Source organism: Lucilia sericata, unplaced genomic scaffold, assembly GCF_015586225.1.
Source record: "Lucilia sericata isolate MDLA Ls3-8-SP2 unplaced genomic scaffold, ASM1558622v1 Contig000620F_arrow, whole genome shotgun sequence".
Taxonomy (NCBI): Eukaryota; Metazoa; Arthropoda; class Insecta; order Diptera; family Calliphoridae; genus Lucilia; species Lucilia sericata.
The window spans coordinates 152,132-179,892 of NW_023994626.1; the positions used below are offsets into that span (position 1 = coordinate 152,132).

The window sequence follows — 27,761 nt, forward strand, 5'->3', positions numbered from 1 at the left end:
TTGTAATTATATCAACAGATTGCGGATGTTGTTTGATAAAAATAAAAATTGTTTTAAGAAGTACTTAATATTTACTTCAAATGTTTTAAAGGAATTGCTGGAATAGAGTTGAAAACATGTCTTAAGAAGCAAATGTTAATAAAATAAAGTTTTAGGAACCAAAAGCCTAATTAACAAAACTTGTTCCGGATTGAAATCTAAACTAAATATTTAAATAGCGTTTGCCTGCACCAGATTAGAATAGAATCAGCTGGAGTTGAGTAGAAAAGATTTCGACTGGAGTAGATTAGAATAGATTTTGAATGGGTTTCGACTGTACTGGACAAATAGAGTATCAGACAGTATAGAGAAGAATGGGGATTCGGCTATAATAGAGCCGATTAGAGTCTTACCTACAGAAATATACACGCCTGGTAGCAAATTGACACCAAACTATTTATAATTCTTCAATGCCATCCGTTGTCAAAGTATATACATACGTACGACAACACTATGTAATGTTGACAACATTGCAACAATTCGTTGTCGAAATCTAAATTTTATACACATCCGTTGTCTAAATGTTAACAAACGTTGTAAGCTCACTATTGAGTTGCCAATAGTGAGCTTACCACGTTTGTTAACATTTAGACAACGGATGTGTATAAAATTTAGATTTCGACAACGAATTGTTGCAATGTTGACAACGCAACGTTGTCAATAGTGTTGTCGTACGTATGTATATACTTTGACAATGGATGTTATTGAAAAATTATAAACTCTTTGGTTTCAATTTGATTTGATTGACGAATGGAGCCCCGTCTAGAATAGAGTATTCCGAATATTCGTCTAGAATATAGTTCGACAGCAGCAGAGTAGAATAGAGTTCATCTGGAGTCGAATAGAAGAGATTTTAAATGAATAGCTTAAGTTGTCGAAGAGTGTCAAATACTATAGAGCAGTTCGACTAGGGTGGACTAAAATAGTTTTCGACTGTAGTAGTGTGTAGAGCAATGTTCCACAGCAGACGACAAGTACTTTAGTCGAACAAAATAGAATTTGATTGGAGTCGACTACAAAATAGTTTGACTGGATGTGACTAGAATGGAGTACGACTGAAGTCGATTAGAATAGAGTCCGATTAGCATAAAGTTCGAATGGAGTCGTTTAGAGTTCGATTAGAGAAAATATAGTTTGACTGAAGACGACAAGAATAGAGTTCGTCTGAGTCGATTAAACCAATAAAATAGAGGCGTATAAAGTAGACAGTAATAGAGTTGACTGGATGAGACTAGAATAAAGTTCACTGGAGTAGACGGGAATAGAGTTTACTGCTGAGACTAGAAGAGGCGATTAGGACAGAGTTGGATAGATTTAAGTTGGACCGGATTCAACCAGAACTGAGTTTGACTATGAATAATGAAGTTCCACTTGAGTCAATTAGAAAAGAATTCAACTGTTGTTGTCTAAAATCGAGTTAGACTAAAGCCGACTAATATAGTACGTAACTGGAATTGAGTTGACTTGAATCGAACTAGAATAGGATCAACTGACGTTGTAACTAAATACTAAATCATTCTCTTTTAGCCATGATTAGCTTAGATCTAAAAACCCATTTAAAATAAATTAAAAAAACACATCAGTAACGTGTATAAACTAAATATAACAAACAAACTTGTCACAATAAATCGTTACTTTTTGAAACACGCGCTTAATACAAAATTGTTCAGTTTTTTTGTTCTATTTTCTAAACGGTATTTTTACAAAGAAAAACAAATGCAAATTGTTAGTGACAACAACAAATCAAACTTAAAAATCTACATAAATGGCAAAGAAATACACAATTGAAGAAATCTTAAAAAAATACGAAAAATTAAAAATCAAAAGACGTTGCCATAAAAAGAAAACAAAATACCAAATAACGCAAGTATTGAAATTCATACTAACAACTCAATATTACTACTCTTAAGCAAGAAGCTAGATTTTTTTCTAAATAACAATTTATTTTTATATTTTATTTTTAATAAACAATTCCCCTCAAAGAACGTGTATAGTTTTTTAAAATTTCCAAGAGAAAACTAGTAAGAAATTATAGTCGGGCGAGGCCGACCATATAATACCCTACACCTTTGACAAAAATATAATGTGATTTAGTTGCCATAATAAAGCATTTAAGTTGAATTGTACCTTGCCTTAGATATACATACTTAAGCCGTTTATTATTGAATAAAATTGTGGACATTTAAGTGAAATTTTGATGGGGGCTTTTCATAGGGGCTAGGGTCATATGAGAACCTATTATTGTGGAATTCGTGGGGGTCATCAAGTCTTGTATACAACTTGGTTATTGCAGCTTTTTGTCGAGATATGAGTATATTAAACATAATTATGAACTTAAAAGCCCTATTCGGCGGGTTCAGTTGTATGGGGGCTAGGTGAAATAATGAACCGATGTAAACCATTTTCAACAGGCTTCATCTACGGTACCATAAAAGATCATGTGCCAAATTTCATTGAATTATCTCCAAAATTGCGACCTGTAGTTTGATTACAAGTTTTAAAAGTCCTATTCAAGGGGTTCAGTTGTATGGGGGCTAGGTGAAATAATGGACCGATGTTAACCATATTGTCCCTAGGACAATAGAAGATCATGTACCAAATTTCATTGAATTATCTTGAAAATTGCGACCTGTAGTTTGATTACAAGGATTACAAGCCCTATTGGGGGGTTCAGTTGTATGGGGCTAGGTGAAATAATGGACCGATCTTAACCATTTTCAATAGGCTTCGTCCCTGGGACAATAGAAGATCATGTACCAAATTTCATTGAATTATCTTCAAAATTGCGACCTGTAGTTTGATTACAAGGTTTACATGGACGGACAGACAGACAGACGGACGGACGGACATAGAAAATGATTCTGAGCCGATTGGTATAGTTTAAGGTGGGTATAGGACCAATATTATTGTGCGTTACAAACATCAGCACAAACCCAATATACCCTCCCCACTAAAGTGGTGTAGGGTATAAAAACCAACAAACAGCAGCAGAAACGTAGCAAATTTACTTGAACATTTAAAAAAACGTAAGCACGCACCTCTTGGTTAAGTTTTAAAATGCACGTATACGTTTATTTTAGTCTTTAAATAGATAAATAGATATTTTGATAGTTGATTTGATAATCATCTATTAAAAGAGATTTTCTGTTAAAATTGTGCAGCATTTAAATTGAAATTATGACAGTCATGTCAAATAAAATGCGTTTTTATTAAGCTGGCAGTAAATGTTAAGAGAGATGACTTTGATTACTTTGATAATTTGAGAGACAAAATGTTGTTAATTGAAAAATATTAAAAATTTTTTTTTCTTGAGAAATACTGATGAAAATGTTTAAATTTAAAATCTTACACTAAAGTTATGGACTAAAGGTAATTTTGCTACACTTCCCGGTTTGTTGTACAAATAAATTTTGAAAAATCATATTTAAATGCCTTCATTTAATATTAACTTAAATCCTATGAATAAAAACTAACTTAAGGTTGGGTTAAAGTTTTCTTCAACACGTCTTGCAATTAAAATATTTTCATTAATAAACTGTATAGGGAGCGTCACAAAAGGTGCCAAAGTCATAAAATAAAGTTTAAGGAACGTGTCGAGCAACACATTTTTTTATGCGTGTATGAGATTTTTTTATGAAAAATAAAAGTAAAATGATTTCGTTTTAGATAAAGTGGAAACTCTTTTTTTAAGGCCCTTAGCACGTACTTAAAACCTAAGACAATGTTAAAGAAAGATTATGAGTAAAAATTTTAAAAGGGAGTCTCTAGTTTTCTTCAATATTTCTTAAACAAAATATTAACATTTTTAAAAATCTTAAAATCGAAAAGAATATTCTAAAATAGATTCCACTGAAGTTGACTAGAACAGACTCGACTAGAATAAAGTCGACTGTAGTCGACTAGAACAGAGACGACGGGGTTAGACTAAAAAATAAAGACGACTGGAGTCCCCTAGAGTCGCCTACAACAGACCCGACTACAATAAAGTCAACTATATTCGACTAGAACAGAAACGACGGGGTTAGACTAGAAAAAAAGGTGACTGGAGTCGCCTAGAATAGAGTCGACTGGAGTCGCCTAGAATAGAGTCGACTATAGTCACCTAGAATAGAGTAGACTATAGTCGCCTAGAATAGAGTCGACTATAGTCGCCTAGAATAGAGTCGACTATAGTCGCCTAGAATTGAGTCGACTATAGTCGCTTAGAATAGAGTCGACTATAGTCGCCTAGAATAGAGTCGACTATAGTCGCCTAGAATATAGTCGACTATAGTCGCCTAGAATAGAGTCGACTATAGTCGCCTAGAATAGAGTCGACTATAGTCGCCTAGAATAGAGTCGACTATAGTCGCTTAGAATAGAGTCGACTATAGTCGCCTAGAATAGAGTCGACTATAGTCGCCTAGAATAGAGTCGACTATAGTCGCCTAGAATAGAGTCGACTATAGTCGCCTAGAATAGAGTCGACTATAGTCGCCTAGAATAGAGTCGACTATAGTCGCCTAGAATAGAGTCGATTATAGTCGCCTAGAATAGAGTCGATTATAGTCGCCTAGAATAGAGTCGACTATAGTCGCCTAGAATAGAATCGACTATAGTCGCCTAGAATAGAATCGACTATAGTCGCCTAGAATATGGTCGACTATAGTCGCCTAGAATATGGTCGACTATAGTCGCCTAGAATATGGTCGACTATAGTCGCCTAGAATATGGTCGACTATAGTCGCCTAGAATAGAGTCAACTGGAGTCGCCTAGAATAGAGTCGACTGGAGTCGCCTAGAATAGAGTCGACTGGAGTCACCTAGATTGTAGTCAACTAGAATAGACTACAGTCGACTGAAATAGAGTCTATTAGAGTCGAGTTGAATAGAGTCGACTGGAGTCGATTAGAATGAAGTCGACTGGAATAGCGTCGACTGCAGTCAACTAAAACAGAGTCTACTGGAGTCGACTTGAACAGAATCGATTGAAGTCGATTAGAACAGAACTGAATATAGTCGACTGGAGTCGCACAAAATAGAGTCGACTGGAGTCGCATAGAATAAAGTAGACTGGAGTCGCCTTGAATAGAATCGACTGGTGTCAAATAGAATAGTGTCGATTTGAAAGAAATAGAACAGAGTAGACTGGAGTCAAATAAAGTAGAATCGACTGGTGATAAATATAATACTGGAAAGAACTACAATAGTATCGACTAGATTCGACTAAATATTCGACTAAAGGAAAAATTAAAGAGAATGTTCTAAAATAGTCTGAGTTAACTAGAATAGTGTGGATTTGAATCAATTAGAATATAGTCGATTAGTATCGACTAATATAGAGTCGACTGGAAGATAGTCAGGTAGGAACTACTGAAAAAGAATTGACTAGAGTCAGCTTGAGTAGAGTTGACTAAAGTCGATTCGAATCTATAAGAATATAGTCGACAGGTATTGACTAGAATAGAGTCGACTGTATTGACTGAAAGTAACTTCAATAGAGTTCGTTAGAGTCGTTTAGAATAGAATAGATTCAAATCATTACATTTCATATGAAAGTCTATCACATTAATTTATCATTTATCAATAATTTTCTATATCTCAACAACATTCTATAAAATTCTTTCCCACCTTTCACACAAAACATTTTATTAGGCCTTAACAAGCATAATTTATTTATGACTTGCACAATACAATTGACATTATAAAGTCCCTCAAATTGTTTAGTCAAATATTTATGGCATGATTTATGTTTGAATTATAGAAAACTACCTAATTTGGCATGCAAGTCAACAAACAAATTAATAATTTTTACAAATAATTTCTATAAACACTATTCCTAAATGTTTTTTTTTATGTTTTAACAATGACCATAATTACCAATTAATCACGTTCCTTTAAAATTTTTACTTTATACAAAAAAAATATTTATTTCTTTTATTATTTATGACAACATAAATTTGTCTATATTATTGCAATGAAAACATTTTAATAAAAATATTTTTAACTTTCAATGAAATTCCTTTAAGTGTGTATATGATGTAAATTTTAACCTGATTTTTTTTTTTTTTGTTAAATAAAAAATGAAAACGACTGATTTTTCTCAATGTTGAGACGATATTTATGGCAAAAATAAGTTGTAACCTATAATTATATATATATTTTTTTTCTAGAGAGTTGTGTAGTTGTTTGTAGGTTTTTGCAAATATAAGGCAAAAACAACAGATTTATTTTTGTTTCAATTAACATAAATAATTGTAATGTAAACATGTAAGTGCATATAAAATATTATAAAACAAAAGTTTTATAAACCTATACCACACCTAGTGAATTTTTAATACAAAATATTACAACTCTGTTTTGAATTTATCAGTTATTTGTTTATAAGAATCGGTGCTTCAAAGATTTATCAGAAACGTCTCCACTTTTAATCGCAGAGCATAAAAAAGCAGTCTGAGTGACTTTCCATAATCCATTTTATGCAGAGTCGACAGAAGCCGTGAACTGAAAGAACTATATATGACTAATCGAACACTTTGCTGAAGAATTCAAGCTTAGACCCGCTGAAAAGAAAACTGAAAAGAAAATTATTGACTAGTAACTCCCAGAATCAAACTTGTCCATGGAAAACAACAGACCGTTGAGGGCCAGCCTCCAACTATAACATATCAGAAACACACCTCTGAGGTGTCACCTATTGAGATTTATACCAAATACTTTGCATATATCTCCAGCCAAACAAATACTCGGTGCCGTTGGTTCCAGTGGTAATGAACTCTTGGCAGCCATGAGTCAAAAAATCCTCTAGTTGTATGTCCCATTTGACCTGAGGCACTGTTAACACCTCTTTTCACACTGATTGCAAAAACAAAAAGATACGTGAAGTACACCAAGGTAACATTTTCCAGGGACACAGCCACCACGTTATGTCCGATGAGGCCTAATCAATAACCAGAATAGGACACTGACCTGTAAAGACTTCATTCTCGTGGTACCTGATAAGAAACTCTAGTCTGGTGTGAATTTAAAACTCCCCAATTTCAGGTCCAGTAAAAACTAGTATGTTACCAGTACATTTCTTTATCTCGAAATTTTTATAACATCAAGATCCAGGAAGTTTACCAAAATAACAAGATCTGTTAATTTCGTCATGTTAAAAATTTATGAAAATTTCTTATTCAGAATGAAAATAGTTTGACAAAAAAAGTTCGATTCATACTATTTATTACAAAATTCATACCAAGACAATCTTTTTGGCCGAAATATGGCGTGAGTCCGGGATGCCTAATGTCTTCTATTATTTGATTTTTTTGGACACCCATTTTTTATTATGCTAACGATATCCAATGAGCTCTACCACTCTGATTTTCATTAAAATTCTACCACAATTCTCTGACAGTGTCATCTGACAAATGTTTGTAAATTTAAATCAAACATAAAACCATTTCAATTCAAATGAATTCCAAACGATTTGTTACAATAAAACTTGATCGTAATTGATTCATATGAAATGTGTTTAAAATTACTCAAACAAAAGACAAGTAAAATAAATAAAACTTTGTAATTGCAAACTTTGTAAAAAGTGTAGGATTTATTTATAAAATATTAAATTAAATACCGAAGGAATGTTAATAAAATGATTCACTATGAATATAGATTGATTAATTAAGATCAAGTGAGTTGCGGCAAAATTAGCTTAACTGCAAAATAGTGATTTTAAAATACTTTATATTTTAACATAATAGTTTCTTTAGTTTTCAAACACTTTAAAAGAAAACTTCAACAATCTCTCACGCTGGCATTTTAGCTTATTTTCCAACAGCTGTAAGTCTGCTGATAAGCCAATATTCTTTATAAAACATTAACAAAGCTTTAATTTCGTTGTGATAAGACACTGAGTATAATAACATTTTAACCCAATTACATTAAATTTAATTTAATAAAGTTTTCGCACGCTACGCATTTAATGACACGCAATCCAAAGCAATCAACCAACCGAACCGTACCAAACCAAACAACCCACCAGTAAGTGAAACCGCCTTGCACCACATAATCATAGATGTTTGCTCCACAGGAAGGATACTATAGAAATTCTTATGCTAGAATCTGCTCTATGTTTTAATGGAAAATTGTAGAAAACCTATAATTTTCTTAGTGAGACAGGTTTGTATGGCGAATAAAAATAAAGAAATCACTAAAAAATCATGAAATACAAACAATTTTAATTGTTTTAGAATGTAACAGAAAAAAAAACAACATGTTGCCATAACAATTTCATTTACTTGGTTGGTAAGAACCCAGCTAACATTTTGGTTTAATAATGACAAAATTTTTTGTTACTTTTCTAAGAAATTCAACGAAACGTTTTGATATCGTGAACTGAACTAGAACTGAACTAGAACATGAACTAGAACTGACACTAGAACTGAACTAGAACTGAACTACTAGAACGAACTAGAACTGAACTAGAACTGAACTAGAACTGAGACTAGAACTGAACTAGAACTACTAGAATGAACTAGAACTGAACTAGAACTGAACTAGAACTGACTAGAACTGAACTAGAACTGAAACTAGAACTGAACTAGAACTGAACTAGAACTGAACTAGAAACTGAACTAGCAACTGAACTAGAACTGAACTAGAACCTGAACTAGAACTGAACTATAACTGAACTAGAACTGAACTAGAACTGAACTAGAACTGAACTAGAACTGAACTAGAACTGAACTAGAACTGAACTAGAACTGAACTAGAACTGAACTAGAACTGAACTAGAACTGAACTAGAACTGAACTAGAACTGAACTAGAACTGAACTAGAACTGAACTAGAACTGAACTAGAACTGAACTAGAACTGAACTAGAACTGAACTAGAACTGAACTAGAACTGAACTAGAACTGAACTAGAACTGAACTAGAACTGAACTAGAACTGAACTAGAACTGAACTAGAACTGAACTAGAACTGAACTAGAACTGAACTAGAACTGAACTAGAACTGAACTAGTACTGAACTAGAACTGAACTAGAACTGAACTAGAACTGAACTAGAACTGAACTAGAACTGAACTAGAACTGAACTAGAACTGAACTAGAACTGAACTAGAACTGAACTAGAACTGAACTAGAACTGAACCAGAACTGAACTAGAACTGAACTAGAACTGAACTAGAACTGAACTAGAACTGAACTAGAACTGAACTAGAACTGAACTAGAACTGAAATAAAACTGAACCAGTTGTGATTACAGTTGCATTTAAGTTCTAGAAGTCCCTTTTGACAGTCCTACATCTACAAATATGTTTACTGGGTTACATAGTTTTTACAATACAGTTGCAATTCATTATTAGCAGCAAGGTGGAGTTAGAAAACTGAAAAACAAACTACAAATAACTACAGACGGTCATTTTCAAAACTAAATAACTTCCAATGGTTAAACAGGTGTGTAACCTAAATAAAGTTTTTACTTACGTAGAGATTTTGAAAAGTTTTTATTGCTTTAAAACATTTTGTTATAAAATAATGCAATTGATAAATTAAATTTAAACAAAATGTCCAGGGGGCTTATATAAATAACAAGGGTTTTAATATTGGACAAATTTCTTAAGGACTTTTAAACTAAACTCTATATCGCATTTCTAATATTATTTTAAATTCATAAATAGTCAAATAGTTTGGTACACACATACATAAAAATATTTTTTCTATTTTACAGAAATATTATGCCGAATTGTTTTAGTACGCAAAAATTTTACGATCTAATTAATGTTCCCGCAAATGGATCCCGCAAGGAATGTGAAAAACATGTTTAGATTTAACTGCATTGTTTTGACAGGGCTGATGAATGTTTGCACAATAAACTTTTGACAAACGTGCATGACAATCAGAAACATATGGGCTACTAGAGCTCAAGGCCATCATCACCACCACACATACATGAGAATTAGGAAATATAAAGGGTCTTGAAAGAAGATTTGTTAAAAATAAATAATATTCATAAGAAAAGATTTTAAAATTACCAAAAATGTAATTGCTTATAGCCAAATTCATAGTCCAAGTACTCGATATTATTCTATAGACTAGACATTAGACTATAGACTAGACTATAGACTAGACTATAGACTAGACTATAGACTAGACTATAGACTAGACTAGACTATAGACTAGACTAGACTATAGACTATAGACTAGACTATAGACTAGACTATAGACTAGACTATAGACTAGACTATAGACTAGGCTATAGACTAGACTATAGACTAGACTATAGACTAAACCATAGACTAAACTATAGACTAGACCACTCTCATATTGCAACACCCTGTATTTCCCAAAAAATGTGGAGCAAAAGTACGAGTACATTTCCAAATAATTGTGACAAATATCTAGATAATTTATAAATCCCTGAATATTAGCGTAATCGGCATTGGTGAAAGATTAAAAAATTTTATAAATTATAGTCGAATTTTTTAAAGAATTTTTTAACAATAACTGATCCAAATATTAAAATATCCAAGTATAGGTTTTATGCTTTTTTGGATAAATGTATGCTTTTCTCGTCAGAAATTTAAGGTTAGTTTATTTCTTTTAATTTAAAAATTTACTTAAAAAGATTTCTATAAACAAATTTTAATTATTCTATAAATTTTAATCGCGCAACACTTAAACTATCAATATTTACATTTTCCATTGTATTTTAACCTCTAAATCCACTTTCAAAAAGAATTAGCTCAAATTCATATAAATAATTTTCAAATATGCCTTTCCAATAGTTTACATTGGCAAAAAAAAATATCAAAAATTTATGGCAATTATTCAAAATTTGTAGAAAAACCAAAATAAATACAAATTATTTTCATATAAAAATAGATCCACAAGTTATAAATGACGTTGTTGAAGCGCAAAATACGCCGGGTTGATGGGTTAAATTCATATTAAAATCATATTGATAATTTGTAGGTCTGGCAAAACAACAGAAAAAAAGAAAATATTCTGCTATACTCAACATTTTAAGAAATTTATTATAATTAATTGATTTCGAAAATAAAAACAACCAAATATGAAACAAAGAAAAACAAACTACCAAAAAAAATTGCTATAGCATAGAAAATCTTTAAAGATCTCAGAAAACAAACACAAATTGTTAATAAAAATTAAAAATATTAAAATCAAAAAAATAGAAAAACTCAAGATAAATTAATGAATGCGAATGAAAACGAAAGAAAACAATATTGAAAACACCCAAAAGATTTAACAGATACAGACACACATATAAAAAATCCATGGCCAATTTTTTTTTTTTTTTCTAAGTTCAAATTTATCATAAATAACGACAGCGTAAATAAATAATACAAAAAAGAAATAATAAATAAATATATAAAATGGCTAAATAGAGTAAAGGAATATGAAAATAAACACTGACGACATTGTAGTCGCAGATGCACAAAGATTTTTGCTTTCAGTTTTTCTTTAAATTTCTTTCGATTTAAGTAATATTTTATGAAATCATTTTATGCACACATTCAAAATAAACTACTATAAAAATTGCAAAAATATATTTTTGAAAAATTGCAATCTATTCGTTAATTATTAAAATTGCTTTTATTAATCCACAGGTGAAAATGTTTTTAAAAATCAAACAATAAAAGTGGGTCAATCGAATCATCGATTGAATGTATCAACATCTGTTAAATATCATCAATAAGTATTATTATTATTGAAAAATATATGGTATTTATATAGAGGCAAGTCTATTTTATGAACTTATTGGCTACAAAGAAATTAGTCGATAAATTTTGTTAACTTTGGAGTTTAATTACCGGAATAATCCCACACGTTTTTTTATATGAGTCTTGTATTCGGAATGCGTAAAACGCTCGCCATTTTGGCACACTCTTATAGTATTTCTATTTTAAACATGGCGTATGTGATATTTTTAAACATACATGTTTCAAACAGATCGTAAAATTCAATTTAAACATGGTTGTGGTGTGTTTTAGATTCTAAATTCTAAAATTTATATGCTAAATAGTACCAATTTTTACCGAAAAGAGTGCTTTTTTCGGAGGATTAACGGCGCTGATGACCTTTCGCTTTCTATTCGATTCATTTCGTAAACATATATGAAAATTCCTGAATAAAGAAAATTTTTTTAATTCCGAGTTTATATCTTTTTGGCTAGACTATAGAATAGTTTATCGGCTAGTTTACTGACTATTCTATTAACAGGTCTATTGACTAGTCGGTGGACAATTCTTTTTACTTATTTATGGGCCAGTCGATTAATTGACCATTGGCCTGTCTGTTATCTGTTTAAAAGACTATAATCTATTGGCTAGTGTATAACATGGACATGGTTTTTTGACCAGACTATGGATTATTAACAAAGCTGATGAATAGTCTATAATTTTTATGGACTAGTCTATTAAATAGTCGGTTAATAAGTTCATTTGGTATTATATTTACTAGTTTATATATGAATTATTATATTGACTAAACTATGGACTATTGATTACTCTATTGAAAACTGTAGAATCTAATCTATGGAGTAGACTTTTTATCAGTCTATTATCTAGTCTATGACTTAATCTTTGGACTAGACATATTGACTAACCCATAGCGTTCCCATGACAATTGGATCGCTTCGCTCCGGATACTGGACCAAAGATTGTCAATCCAAAGACAGCTATATCAACCGAAAGTTTTTTCCCCGAACTGTTACAACAACAACTAATCCATAAACCATTCTACGAACTCATATGATGTGTTTGGACTAAATACTAGATTAACCAATAAGCAAGTCAATGGACTATTAATATCTTCAATCTTCAGTTCGTTGTATATAAAGCTATAAATAGAACTACTACATTCTTTCTGAGTACGGTAAAATCAGAGAAAGTATAAAATACGTTAAGGAATACAATCCGATTAAACAGATTCTTCAGCTCTAGTCGGCTAATTAGGAGTTAATGACTAAAGGAATAACCCCAAAAGTGAAAGTCTTTGGTCTGATATTTATGTACTTATTACACAGAAACAAAAATATCGTAGGTAATATTAACGAAAAATTTTAGTTGACACTTAACGAAATATGTGAAGAACGAGAACTAAGTATACAATTACAATGAGCGATGAAGTAGCGAGTGCTACAGGGGTATGAATGCGTAATATAGCTAAACTGTTGGTACTGCTATAGCCTCTTCATATTCCGATGACCGACAATGCGTGGTCTCTACTTTTTCATTGCAAAACATGGCGGATCTAGAGTGGTCGCTCGATAAAAACCCGTAATCCTGGTTGTTATCTCTATCGTGACCAAGAGATGAATGGCAGACTAACGTAGTCTGTCTTAATACGACGGTTGTATCTTTTGCTTATCTGCAGCAAGGGGCTCTGTTGCATGATATTCTTCTTTTCCCATTAATATTCTCCTATTTCAAATAGTCCCCATGGTCCCCATGGACCTAGCTGAACCCGAGCAAGGATCATCGGATCTAAATGCTCATATTGCATTGAATGATACCTTGATGTTGGGGGACTCATGCCCTAAATCTACCGAGAATTATATCCCAACGGATGAAGAAGGTACGTCTCTGTAATCTGTTCCTAATACACAATCCTTTATCGCCGTCAAACCGGATGTCATAAAACCAAAGGCACCACCCTCTACATAAAGGTCGAAATTCAGTGGCGCAGCGAATAGGCGTCTAAAAGAGGCACGTAAAATACGCCAAAAACCGATGAAGGAGGATTGCAATACAGATCGGATAGAAAAGCCTAATCCTACGAAACGGGTAGTTAATTCCACAGCAACTGGCGCACATGAATGTAAGCCTGCGAAGGTAACCGCAAACAAGCCTTAATCGCACCCTCATCCATCATACTAGTTTTGGCTAGGATATTTTCATTGGATCAAGTGATTCTCTCTTTCTGTGTCAAAGACCAAAGATTTCTGGGTCAAAGTTACTAACGTAGATGGGCGATATCTCTACTATCTGAATGTAAACTCCTAGATTATATTCGACATCTCAAACAAAGTCCACACGTGACCAGATTTGCTGGTCATTTTCATTGACCCATGACAATAATCACTCATGATGATAATAACTTTTATTGTGTGTTATTCTTAAAAAAACTTTTAAAATTTCAATTTTTTTATTCTCTCGAAGTCATCATTAAATACTTTGAAATCACTGAACTGATCTTGTTTAAAGTACGTTAATACAAAAAGATCATTGACCATAATTTAATGAAATATTGCAACAGTAACAACAACAAAAACTCTAACAACATCCTAAAGAATGTTAAAGATGCTGTTACACATATGTAAGTAAATGTTGTTATTGCTGCTGCTGCCGTTGTTGTTGATTCCAAGACACACATGATCAGGCAGCCAACGATCAGAGCACCACCTGTGTGTGCAGTATTTGTGACTGGTAACGGGGAATTGTAATAAAAGAAAAATAACAAGTGAAAGTGAAATGATTTTATTTTTCTTCATCCGAATATAAATACGTTCGCTTTTTTGTGTTTGCTTCTTAAACTTTAACTAAATAGTTTTTTTGTTTGTATATTGGTTCAAATTTTTATTGCAATTTTATTATAATTTGAGTATGATTCAAACTGTGGCAATTGATTTTGTTAAAATAACATAATTAGCAAAAAGAAAAAATGCAAGCGAAAAAAAAACCTGATAAAAAATATTAATTTAACAAATGTTAACAAAATAATTTTATTGCAATTTAAAAGTTTGCATTTGAAAATAAATCAATCATATTTTTTTTGTGAAAACTTATTTTTTTTAGCGATTGAATCATAAACGCATTAACAGACTTTCTCCTGAACTGTACGTCTTCTTGATTACAAATTAAAACCACTTGGTTTAGTTCAGCAACATGAAAAAGGCTAACTGCAACAACCAGCAACAACAACAACAACATTGCAGCAATACTAAACTAATAAAAGTTTAAACTAAATTAAACTGAAACCTTTCGTTGTAAATCAAATCGTATAACATGCAAAAATTGAGACAGTTCGCAAGACGGACGGATCTAAAATTGTTAAAGATAAAATTATATCTGCTATTATTGTGGCGAATTAAATTTGTGTGTCTTTTGTGTGGTAGTTTTTGTGGGAGTTTCTATTTTGAAGTCTAGTGACACCTTAAACCCAAAAGGAATGTTTTATAGTTATAAAGTGGTTGTATAGCCGATATTATTTGCAAGTGCACAGTGGGAATGATGGCAAAAAATTGTCCAACTACTGTATCTCATATAAACAGTATTCAAAAAATAAGATATTGTATTTTGGGCGGTATTTCGAAAACTATTTCTTTGAAATCACTATTGTGATCTTGAAAAGATCCAGACGAACTGAATATCAAATGGATTTTAAATTACCATCTTGTATTTTATCTCATACTAAACTGCCAGACATTTTAAGGTACAGACTCACATCATATTTGTGATATTTATGACCCCACTCTCATGACTCAAGCACACAAATTGGAAGTACCAAAAATTTCGCGTTCGTTATTGGATCGAAGCTCTTCTAAATTAAAATTTCTTTATATTCTTAACTAAAACTTTTGAAAGGAGAACCTGAAATATTAATTTAATGGAATATGACCTGGATTTCGCCGAATGTATCGGGAACACATTCTGGCCAACATTCTTACTTTATAATAAAAACCTAGACGAATTGGAAAGAAGGAGCAAAAGTGAGCAATTATCTTGTCAGTTTTGTCTTAGCTATTAAAACGTATATAGCAGATCAAGAACGAAGTCGTTTATTTTCTCGAATAGTACTTCAGTATTCTCCGAGCATATGTCCCAATAATGATACAATAAGGATCAAGATGTTTTAAAAGGATAGCAGACCTCTAAAATATTTGATGAACTATACATACAGCCAAGAACTCCATGAAAATTATGAAAGAACTGCGATGACAAGTTTACTCCTATTCAAGAAACGTCAAAAACAAAATATATCGTTCTTAACATAAATCCCTTTATCTGTCACCTCCCACTTCGTTAGGGGGAACATGAAATATTGTAGAATAACTGAAAAAGTCTTGACTTCCTTACTGGGAATTTGAAGAATTTCGGAATGGAAACTGAAAACAATAACGACAACTACCCAGCTACCGAGTAAGCAAACAACCAATCATTCTTACTTTATAATAAAAACCTAAACGAAGTGGAAAGACAGAACCCATGTCGTCTTTATCTTAGATATTAAACCGTATATAGTCGATCATTATTTATTTTATCGGATTGTATTCCCTAAAGTAGTTTTTAAGGGCAGAAATCCTTAAAAATTATGGACAAACAAAACAAGCCTGTTTTGTCTTTGATTTCAAAGGAAGCAAATCTCTTAAGATACTGAAAGACTATCACCCAAGAACCTATCACGAAGTTCTTTCATATTTAGGGTTCAATAACATCCTAAAGAACAATTGCACATGTCCTGTACACTCTCTGAAGAGTGCAAATAACTGGACCTGATACATGTAGTAACAGAAATCACCCTGCTCAATATTGTGAGATAATGTAATTGAAGTTTAATTCAAAATTACACAATAACATTCAGACGAAACTAGAATGCATTTTGGTAAAGTCTATTTTAAAGGACCTTTAGATATACTGACTGAAATATGCTCTATATACTAAGAGAACTACACACTAACTCCTAGCAAATTCTCGGGAAAATACAGGTTCAAATGGAGATACATTTTCGAACTAAACCAGAAAGGTCCACAATTGTAGCAGACATCGCTCTGTTAAATTGTAATAATAAGATTTATGTTAAATCCAAACCAACAAGTCATTAACCTTCACGGTTCGATGCAGAGGCTGCAAGCTGTTTTCGTTTTCTAAAAACTATTAAGTATTATAAAAAAAACACACTTGCAGCATGGACCATGTTCCTAAGATTGATGTTGCATATTGCATTTCCGTTTCATTAATAAACAAGTACATTTTTATCTAATAAAATAGACAACGTTGTTTGGTTTTCAAACGAATTCTTGTTAGAAATATTTTGTGTTTATTTATGTTTCCACAATGCAATCGAAAACAAAACACTTGGAAGTTTTCTTTGAAATAGTAGCAAAAGTGTAGATTGTTTATTTGCAAACCCAGTTGGAAAATTTTAATAAATTTCTAACTTCAATATTTAACGAAATTTGAACTACTAGACCTTAATTTAATACAATATCAGCAATTAGATTAATGTCACTTCCATGGATTTTATCTTGTACTAACTTAGCTATGTCACTGACAAACTAAAAGTATTGATTAGAAACCGAAAACCAGATGAGAGTTATAAGCTGCTGACAATGTGCTGAAATGTCTTGTATAAGCTTAAATTCTACTCAATCTTCTGTTAACTTATCTATGTCACTTGACAAACTAAAAGTATTGATTAGAAACCGGGAACCAGATCAAAGTTACATGATTCTGACAAAGTGCTGAAATGTCTTGTATAATCTCATATTTGAAAAATTTTTTCTCAAATTTTCAAGTCTCCATTTCCAACTGATATTTTTGTAATAATCATTTTCGAATAATTTATTTTTATTTATTTACATTTTACCGTTTTTTCAATGTTACCTCATTTTTTGTTTAGTTAAAGGAAATTAAATACAAATGTCAAATATTGATGTTTCAAGGGTCAATGCATATATTTGCATTTAAATTATAGGTACTATACATATTATTATTTTTTTACCCATAAAAGAGCACCTGTTGTTCTTGGCCGTTTTTTGTTAGATGCTTTTTTTTTGTAATTTATGAAAATTGTCCACGCACTTAGAGGTTTTAGTGTTTTTGTAAAAATTAATTGAGGGTGCATTATTTTTTAGTGTTGTTGTTGCTGCCTTAATGACAATTAACCCTAATTTGTATGAGTAAGTTTAAAATACTTTTACTGGACTTTGATGATTTTTTAATTTAGTCTTGCACAGTTGAATTATTTTCTATTAGTAATCACACTAACTTGTATTTATTAGATAAAAATGCAGTTTATTGGAACGAGTGTTGTAAAGTTGTAAAGCAAAAGGACGTTGCCATGACAGCTAAATTTTATAATCTTGTCAGTAAGGTAATAAACTAAAAAAATGGGTTAACTAATATAATACCCGAGTTTTCTATCAATAAATTTTTTTTGTAAAAAATCAGTTACTAGCGTGTGACCAAATAAAATGTGCAATTCAAAGGACACAATCAAAATTTGTACTTATGTATATGATTATATGTAAGTAATTATAAGAGTTCTGAAAAGTAATTCAGAAGGTAAGTAGTTGCCATTAAAGAGTAAGTTGTTGTGCAAGTACAAGTCATTACCAAGAGTTTTAAAATCTTCCGATGTGACTTAAGTTCTCAATCGAATGCTACAAGTCTGCCAAAAAAAAACAACTTATTAAAACCGGTTTAGGCATGTGGGATTATCAAATCCACAAGTCAAAGTCGTTGAAAATACCAGGGCTCAATAACTAGACCATAATAAACTGTATTATATTAAACGCTTAAAACTATTGCTTGACATAGTTGAGAACCTTATATGTAGTGTGGTCGTGCCTTTAGTGCGATCATTAGCTCTAGCGATCATTAGTCAAAGCAAATATGGAAAATGCCCCACTTGGCCAATACACTCATGTAATTCGCAAGGGAATAAATGCCAGGAATTGGTTTTTCATATAGAACGGATAGACCGGACGGACGCTAGTCAATGAGAACAATCCTACAATGCTTAAAAATTCCGGGAATTTCGTCCTATTTATTTAATCGAGTCGTGAAAAATTGTGTCCAGTTAACTTAAATCGCTATGAAAACAATCAAAAAAAAAACAATTCAAAACTGTAGACCAATATTGATTCCAAAATTCCTGATTGATTCCATTCCAGCTGATTTAATGTGAAAAATTTTATCCATGAAAACTGATCGAACCCTAAATTCCTGGAATTTTGGCAGATTTGTCTACTCGAGATGTAAATAATTGTGTCGGGCGTATTCCCTCGACCAGCTTTTCCGCTGCAAACATTTATAAATAGTGTTAAATCGGCCGATTTGTTTACTAGAGTTGTAAAGAATTGGGCCCTTTAGTAATCGGTGTTGCCTGATCATATTGAAGAAAGACTTCTAACCTAAAGTTAGCATATAAAAGATTTTCGGTAGACTCTTGTTTATATCCAAACTCCCCCACATAGTATAATTCTCTTAATCCATGAAAGGATCTTGACCTCTTTTAATAGCAAATTAGGAAAGTATGTACGAGCATGGGGATGGATAGTTCTCATCTTTAGCTTTTTTCTTATCCTTCGTTCAATACAATCTTTCAAGCTGAATAATAAGTGTTTTCCTCCCGAATTAGTAGACGTTCAACGAGGCATTTGGTCCAGAGGAAGATTTCTGAGAAGAATTAAATCTGTGCCGCATTCAATCACGTCTTTAGAATGGCAGTTTTCGGGGGGATCCTGAACCAATTCCTTAACAGAAAACTTTTGGTTTGACCTTGTGCGTTCTCGTTTAGAACAGTCTTATGGTTCAATCCCTTATTCTATTACACAATCAGTTTCAATGTTGCTTTATCCCGCAAAATCAGGACATTTTTAAGAGGAATTTGGTCCAGATGGACGATTTCTATCACTGGACTTTTTTTAAAGAATAATTTTGAAATGAGATGAGTTAAAAAATAAATTGGAAATAAAAAATTACTTTACTGTTAAAAGTCTATACAAAAGTGACGAAATTTTCAATCTACTCTTATAGATCGTCGATAGGTTTTTTACAATTAAGGATAATGTTAAAAAACTTAACACTCACCCATTTTTTAAAGAGTTGAACAATGAAATCCATTGGATTGGCACTTAGATCAGAAGTTTGGCATTTAAGATCTTAAGACTGCAAAAAGAATCGTGCAAAGATCTTTTCTCCTCTCGGGGAGTAAATAACACTAAAAATATATAGCAAACTAATTTGAAATTAACTATTAACTTAAACTTTTAAGAGCCAAAGCGTAATTTTTTTTGTTCTAAAAGTTTTTTTCAGTAAAGAAAAACAAAGCGAAATTAGATTTACACCCAACCAATAATTAATGAGTTCTTTAGAATCGAAAAGAAATTTTTATGAAATATTTTCTATTTTAAATTTTCAATATACTTACACTAAGGTTGCGTACTGATGGACATTAAAGAAATTCAGTGGCGAAATAATCCCACCAAAGTAAATGAAAAAGTTATTGAAATATTTCTCTGGCTTTTGTAGTTTTTTTTATTCCACCAAAAAGAAAATATCTGTTGAATATTATTGACTGACGTTTGTTATTAGCTGAATTGAACAACTGGTAAAATTTCCGGTGTTTTGTAATGCGTTTAAGAGAAAATGTATTAAAATTTTTGCTGAAGTTGACTAATGATTGTAAGCACTTTTTCTATTTTACGTAAAATGTTTGTTTTTTTATTGTGGTTCCAATATTATTGACTTGACGAAATTGGTCACCTTAGAAACCGCACTAAAACGTGTATTTTTCCTTTTTACGTTTTTCTGTATTTTATTTTCGTTGTAAACGGGCGAATACAACACGCACACTTTGAAACACGTTTTAAACACGTAAAGGATTAAAGCAATTTTTAGACGTATTGATTTTTTATTTATATTTTGTTAGCTTTTTTTAGCTGGTTTAATGCGAGAAACTGAATTTTTGTAGAAATGCTTTGAAAATTAGTTAAATAAAGAGTCTGGCTGGTTGAGGAAGTCAATGGAACACAATGGCATAAATATTAAAGTAGTTGGTGTTGGTTTGTTGACGTACTACTGTGGACAGTTAGCAGCTGGTTATTGAGTGTAAACACACGTCAATCCAATTAGAATAACAAATGGTTTTAAATTACAGATTTTTTTTGCTGTGTTCTGTTCCACCATACAACTCTTTACTAGATGCAAATAAACACAATAGATGTTATTTTCTTTTTTCTCACAAAATAGCGGGAAAACGCCTTTTTTCGCTTTAATATTTTTACTTTAATATTTTAAAAATTTGATTTAAATTTCAAATTAAAAACACTTATACGCCTTGAGGCACACACTTTCAATTAATAACGCGTTAAAACGTCGTTTACTTTTCGTTAAAGGCCTTTAGCGTTTAGGCGTTTAAACGCTTAAAAACAATTTACTTATATTACACCGGAAATTCTTTTTATCAAAAAAAAAAACACACACACACATAAAATAATATTAAATAAATAAATAGATTTATATCGAAATGTATTAAGAAACCGCAACACGCGACGCGACGATTTTTCACACCGAAATTATGAAAGAGAGAAAAGAAGAAACACGTTCGTTTTAAGAACTCAACAATGCTGAACTGAATTCATACTAGAATTTTGTTACCCCATCAAGTATCAGTGTGGACGGACAGACAGACAGACAGACGAATAGATGTATAGAAAGATAGACAACAGGGGCAGCGTAACACTTTTGCGCAAAAACATCATCAACAAAAACAACACAACAGATACGTAAAAAAAATATATATACACGGAAAATTCAAAAGAAAACCAAAGAAAACAGAACAACAAATAGATGAAAAGAAAAAAACAACTTTAGACTGAAAGTGAAACACAATTCTCTAGTGTGCGGTCTTTTTGGTTAAACAAAAATACACACAAACATTTATAAATGAAATATATATTAAACATTTTTTTGTCCTACGGTCCATGTCTTTGCTAGCTAATGATATGTTAAGTTGGGGCAAAGGTTTGTAGAAAGAGTTATTCATATATTTATTGTGATTTAAGAGATTTAGAAGAAAACCTAAATTTCAGTTTTCCAAGACCAAAAGAAACTGTTTCTAAAAATGTTCGTAGCTTACATTATCGTTATTAAAACCCTAAAGTTTTTTACCAAAACGGTACACGATTTAAGATCTTTAGTGGATTTGTTCGCTGCACCTGTACGAGTAGAATTAATCGTATATTGTGTATTCCATGAAAATCGATTTCGAATCACACCGAACATCCTCTATTACAATGATTTACAAATAGTGGTCCGTGGACCCCTATTAGTTTGTAGTAAAATCTTAGGGGTCCGCGAAAATATAAAAAAATCTTAAAAATTAATTTTAACAAACAATGTTGATGGCGAATAATCTGAATGGCAGCCAATTAGTTCTTAAAGATTTTAAAGTTTAGAAATATTGAGATAAAAGTTCTTCAGAAAAAAGTCCTCCCGAACACTCATGCTACTGAATCACCATCTCTTTATATCTATAAAAAATATGCATTTCTGGTAGATCGGGGATTATAATTTTTGTTTACTGATCTAACAGTCATCCGTTGAAACTTCCACCCACAGCTTGTGGACAAGGACATAATGATAATTCCACACATTCAATAGTCAAACCTTATCTCATTAAAAATATTTTACTTTATGCTCTTTTGACTACTTGCTCTAGCAGATAACGATCGAATCATTAGAAGTTTCGATGATTTTCCGAAACTTCACAGCAACAACTTTACCGCCTGTAATTTGATAAATCAAAATCTAATAGATTTGAATGAAAGGTTTCGTTGAGATGACACGATTACCAAACATTCTATTAATAAAAATATCAATTATATAACCGGATGTTGAACGATCTTGTTGGAAACATATGTAGATACTACACTGTTGTGAATTACTTCTAATTTCAGTGTATATAAGAACAATTGGTGCATCGAAACTGTAATCTGATCAGCTTCCGTGATCCTGTAAAGTTAGATGTATGTATGTATTTAAAATGTATTTAAAACCTTCGTTAAACCCAATGTATGTATTTAAAACCTTCGTTAAACCCAAATGAATCACTTTTTGAGAATTTTATCTCGAACGTACTGTATGTCACATCTATATAGACAATGTCAAATTGCCGCTCAGAAACTGCAATATTATCGTCTTCTGAGATGAGGTAGTTCGAAGTCAAGCAAACTTAAATATAATGTAATCTATATTTTATAAAAGCAATGAGAAATATAAGCAATTTATTTCCAAAGGAATTTGAATTTTAATGAATATTTTACCAAAAATAAATCCATGTACATATTTTCGAACGACCAAATCCGTTATGTGTCATTGGCGCCTAGATACTGTGTGATGGATCGAGTTAAATGGTATTTTGTCACTTTTATTACAATGAATAGGGAAATAAATTTCAATCAACTTTTGCTTATCGATCATAGAATACATGAGAATCCAAATCATTACTACTAATAACCGAATTAATGTGATTCATTCTAGGTAAACATAATAAGAAAGTCATTTTGAAATATAAAAAGTTGAATAACGTTTGTCTGAAAATCATTCGAGCGTCTAAACGGCAAACATAATTTAATTTTACTTCGAATGTGACATTAAAGATCAATATCATTTACATCCAGAAGCTATTCAACTTTTAATGTGAAACTCGGAAATTCTCCATACTTTAATTACTATGATGTCCATAGGATTTAAATCATCTTTAACTTCTTGATAATCGATTAAGATCTTACCACCAGCGCCATGAGTCTTATTGACAATTAAAAATATATGTAGGATGGATTTAAAAACTGTTGTAAATCACAGGGTTTCTAAATTAAGTTCACATCTATCTAAAATTTAATGAAAATTATGTGATCTTTTTATTTTTTTTAATATTTTTATATTCTTTAGAACCTCGTTATTATTCATTTCGATATAATTTATAATCATGTAAGATCAAAAAACATTCTTTTTGTCAAATATTTGATAGCGTGAACGTAGCTTATACTAATGATACCTCTGAACTGTTTCCAATAAAAAATCTTGATCTGAACTGTACCTGAAGAACTTCAGAGTGTTATTATACCAACGTATGTATTTATCGAAACTACTACATAATTCCCAATTTCGATTGATATCGAAAACAGTTATGTTTTATTCTACTATGATCATTGATCCTATTGGGTTTAAAAGAACACCTGAATAGTTAATGATCCCTATAGCTTCCTAGGCATATTACAAACTATCTGACTTAATATTATATTTATGAAGTTCAGACAAACATCTGATGGAATATGTATATGCAGTCGACTATAGCCAACATAGAATCATTCCCATTTGTCTTCTTACGTCAAAGTAAGAAGCACACATTAAAAGAAAACAATTTAAAAAGCACAAAGTAAAAACAAAAAAACACAAACCTAAAAATCAACCCTCTATACAATGTAAAGAACAAAAACAATAAGTTCACCACATTAAGAAGAATATTAACAGAAATGAGTAAATTAAGATGATGATACAAATAAACAAGTAAATGAGTGAGTATTTTAAACTAAATGAAATTACCCACACACGTTTTAATAGAAAAAATCAAAAAAAATAAATATATATGAGAAAAAGCACTAAAAAACACACAACTCAATATATCGGTTAAACAACACACATCCCAAATCAAATCCCAGCAAATGCATCGGTTAAACCATACAAGAAAAATTATTTAATATCAAACTTTTCAGAAGTATTTGTCATGAATGCTACCCTTTCCTGCGATATATACCCTTTCCTGCGATTCAAAAATTCAATTAAAAAAATCCCTACCAAAATACTGATTTGATAAAAATTTAAAATTCGCTTAAAATTTATGTTTGTTGGGAAAGAAAAATTTGTTATTGTTTTTTGTCCGTCTGCAATATTTATTGATGTCTTTCCTTTCTTTCTTTAAATGAGATTCATTGAAATTTGTGTCTATATGCGGTGAGATGATGATCATTTTAATGTATTCTAAGATGTGTAAAGAAAAATAAAAGAAAAACACCTTTGTAAATCTAAATGCAGTTTGTCTGTCAATCACAGTCACATTTAAAATGACTCCTCAGTTGTTCATAAAATGAAAGAAAAAAACATTTTCCTGCTGTGATTCAATAAAATGCCACCAATTTGTAGGTGACAAATGGAATGTCGAACAAGTGTGTGGATTTTTTGATTTGATAAAAATTAGAATATTTAAATAATTTTTTGCTTTTTTTATAAAATTGAAATGTGTTCATAAAGTAATAAAAATTAAATATTATTGAGATTTTTATCTACATCTGCTTAAGGTTTGGGTTTTAGCTAAGTACATATTGATCTAAATTCGGAATCCTTTATCGATCTATTTTAATTTTAGGGAAAATATAATAAAAAAATTTGATGTTAGAATTATTCGTGCAAAATTTTAGGATTTTAGCTCTAATTGTTTCCCAGATAAATGAATTGTTCTGCTTAATTCACATGGTAGGTGCTATGCCCCTTATGGCTAATTTATTAAGCAAATGTTCATATGGATGTTGGGAGATGCCATGCCCCCTATTGCAAGCCCGCAAATTTATTACCCAAATAATCACATGGCTGCAAAAGTTGTTCGTGCAAAATATAAGGATTTTAGTTCTAATAGTTTCTCAGATGTACGAATTTTTACATTTATTTCATATGCGAGGTGCTAAGCCCTCCTAGTGAATGTCCGCCCGTTTTCCTCCACATGGTCACATGGAGGTTAAAGCAAAATTTGAAGATTCTTGAACTAATTGTTTCCCAATTTTTGTCCTTAATATTCATGTTGATACTAAAGTAGCTCCGAAAAATTTTAAGGTCTCTAATTGTTCTATTTTCTCAGATATACTAATTTAAGGATTTTGGAACAAACAATTAAAATTGACATCACTGTTTTAAACAGTTCTTCATATAAATTAAATATAAATTGTAAAGTACATAAAATTAAGAATATTTTAATTTAACTTACCTCCTACATACGATGACATCCTTGGCAGAAAATATAATTTGAATAAAACATTCATTTAATATGGCCGCATGCTGTTCATATTGTTATTGTTTGTATTAAGATGAGTTTGGCCTTGACCGAATTACAAAAATTGATGAGTAAGTGCACAACAACAAAAAACACACACACACTAAACATTTTTACACTTTTGATATGATTTTTTTATTTTTTTTTTTGCACAAACCTTAAACTTTACTTTTAGCTTATTTCTTTATTAAGTAGATAATAGACCCGCTTAGATTATTACAAAATTGGGTTGCTCCTAGTAAAAACAAAAGATGCTCGCTCCATTTGTAGACTCGCTGCTCCCCTAATTACCTTATTATTTAACAAACTTACCTTTAACTAAACTACCTACAGGGATTATTTCTTCTTGTGCTTTGTAAAGATATTATTAATAATTTAGAAGCTTTAGATTATAATAATTTTCCAATAATTTAACAAACACTTGATTGCTTTATGGCCTGTTGTATTCCTTTACAACAGGAAGATTTTTTCCAATTGGAAATTACAACTTTTTTACTTCGCTTTAAAACACTTTATTTCTTTTAATTTACTTTCTACATTTATTTATAACTTATTTTCTTTAACTGCACATTTCTTTTATTTGCATTAATTGAACTTTTTTTACTTAAATTTTACGGAACACAGACGGCACTCACTTTTTCGCAATAAATTTTCTGATTTGCATTTTACTTTGTTTGATAATTCCTCTGTGTTTTTGGAGGGCTTTTTGTTTGCGTTGTTGTTTTTGCTTATTGTATGTTTACATCAACATATGTTGCTGTAAAGTCAGAGTTGTTTGTTGTTAGAAAAAGGATTAAATGTCAACTGTAAAGTTAAGGGATGCCAGATTATATTGATAGTAAAGGGTATAACCGTTAGTTTATTAAGAAAATTGCTGCAATCAATCAATTGCAATATCAAACAAACCCTAAAACCATATTTTCAGACCCTTAGCTTCTTCCTTGTACTCCCTAACGTGATTTCAACAGATAAACGGTCTTAGAAATTAATGAGGACCCAGAATATATATACCTTTAAGGGCTTAGTACCAATATTTCAATGTGTAACAAACACAATGATAAAAATAATTTATATACCCACTAGGGTTCTATAAATCGACTTTCGAATAATCGAACAATCGACTTTTTGTCGAAAAAAGTCGAAAAGTCGAAGTCGACTATTTTGTTCCAAAAAAGTCGATAACTCGACTATCGTCTGTGAAAAAAGTCGAAAAGTCGACTTTGTGAATAAAAGTCGAAAAGTCGAAAAGTCTGAAAGTCGACAAGTTAAAAAAAGTCGATAAGTCGAAAAAAGTCGAAGATAGTCGAAAAAAGTCGAGAAGTCGGAAAATGTCGAAAAAAGTCGGAAAAAGTCGAAAAATCGAAAATTGTAGAAACAAGTCAAAAATTTTAAAAAAGTGGAAAAAAAAGTCAAAAACTCGAAAAAAGCCAAAAAATAGTCGGAAAAAAGTAGAAAGAAGTCGAAAATAGTCAAAAAGTCGAAAAAAGTCGAAAAAAGTCGAAAAAAGTCGGAAAAAGTCGAAAAGTCGAATAGTCGAAAAAGTCGAAAAAAGTCGAAAAAAGTCGAAAAGACGGAAAAAGTCGACTATTTATAAAATACTTATAGTCGAAAAGTCTAAAAGTCGACTTTTATTTAAATGAAAAAAGTCGAAAAATCGACTTTTCATAAAATGCAAAAAGTCGAAAAGTCGACTTTTAACTAAATAAAAAAAGTCGAAAAGTCGACTTTTCGTTTCAACTATAGAACCCTAATACCCACATATTTTTCATGGTTGTTATAAAAGGAACATTTTTCTCCCATGCGATTATTTGTATTATTTATCTAAAATATGGCAATACTTTTAATAACATAAATTTGCCTCTCACACACCCTGTTTATAAAAAAACAACAAATTGAAAACAA

The 27,761-nt window shown here is 31.3% G+C and overlaps 1 protein-coding gene across 3 annotated transcripts in view; it reads right to left on the reverse strand.

Annotated features, from left to right (window-relative positions):
* LOC119606763 overlaps window positions 1-26,588 on the reverse strand; it is a 105,741-nt gene extending 79,153 nt beyond the window's left edge. The window contains exons 1-2 of one of the 3 annotated variants that reach the window (XM_037960338.1): window positions 20,184-21,382; window positions 19,844-19,991 (exon numbers count right to left, since the gene is read on the reverse strand). In XM_037960338.1, coding sequence (XP_037816266.1) covers window positions 19,844-19,876 — 33 coding nt within the window. In that variant the 5' untranslated portion in view covers window positions 19,877-19,991; window positions 20,184-21,382. Of the gene's footprint in view, window positions 1-19,843; window positions 19,992-20,183; window positions 21,383-25,793; window positions 25,905-26,171 lie in introns of those variants that run through there. The other 2 variants (XM_037960342.1, XM_037960340.1) reach the window with 2 other exon arrangements.
* Window positions 26,589-27,761: the final 1,173 nt, after the last annotated feature.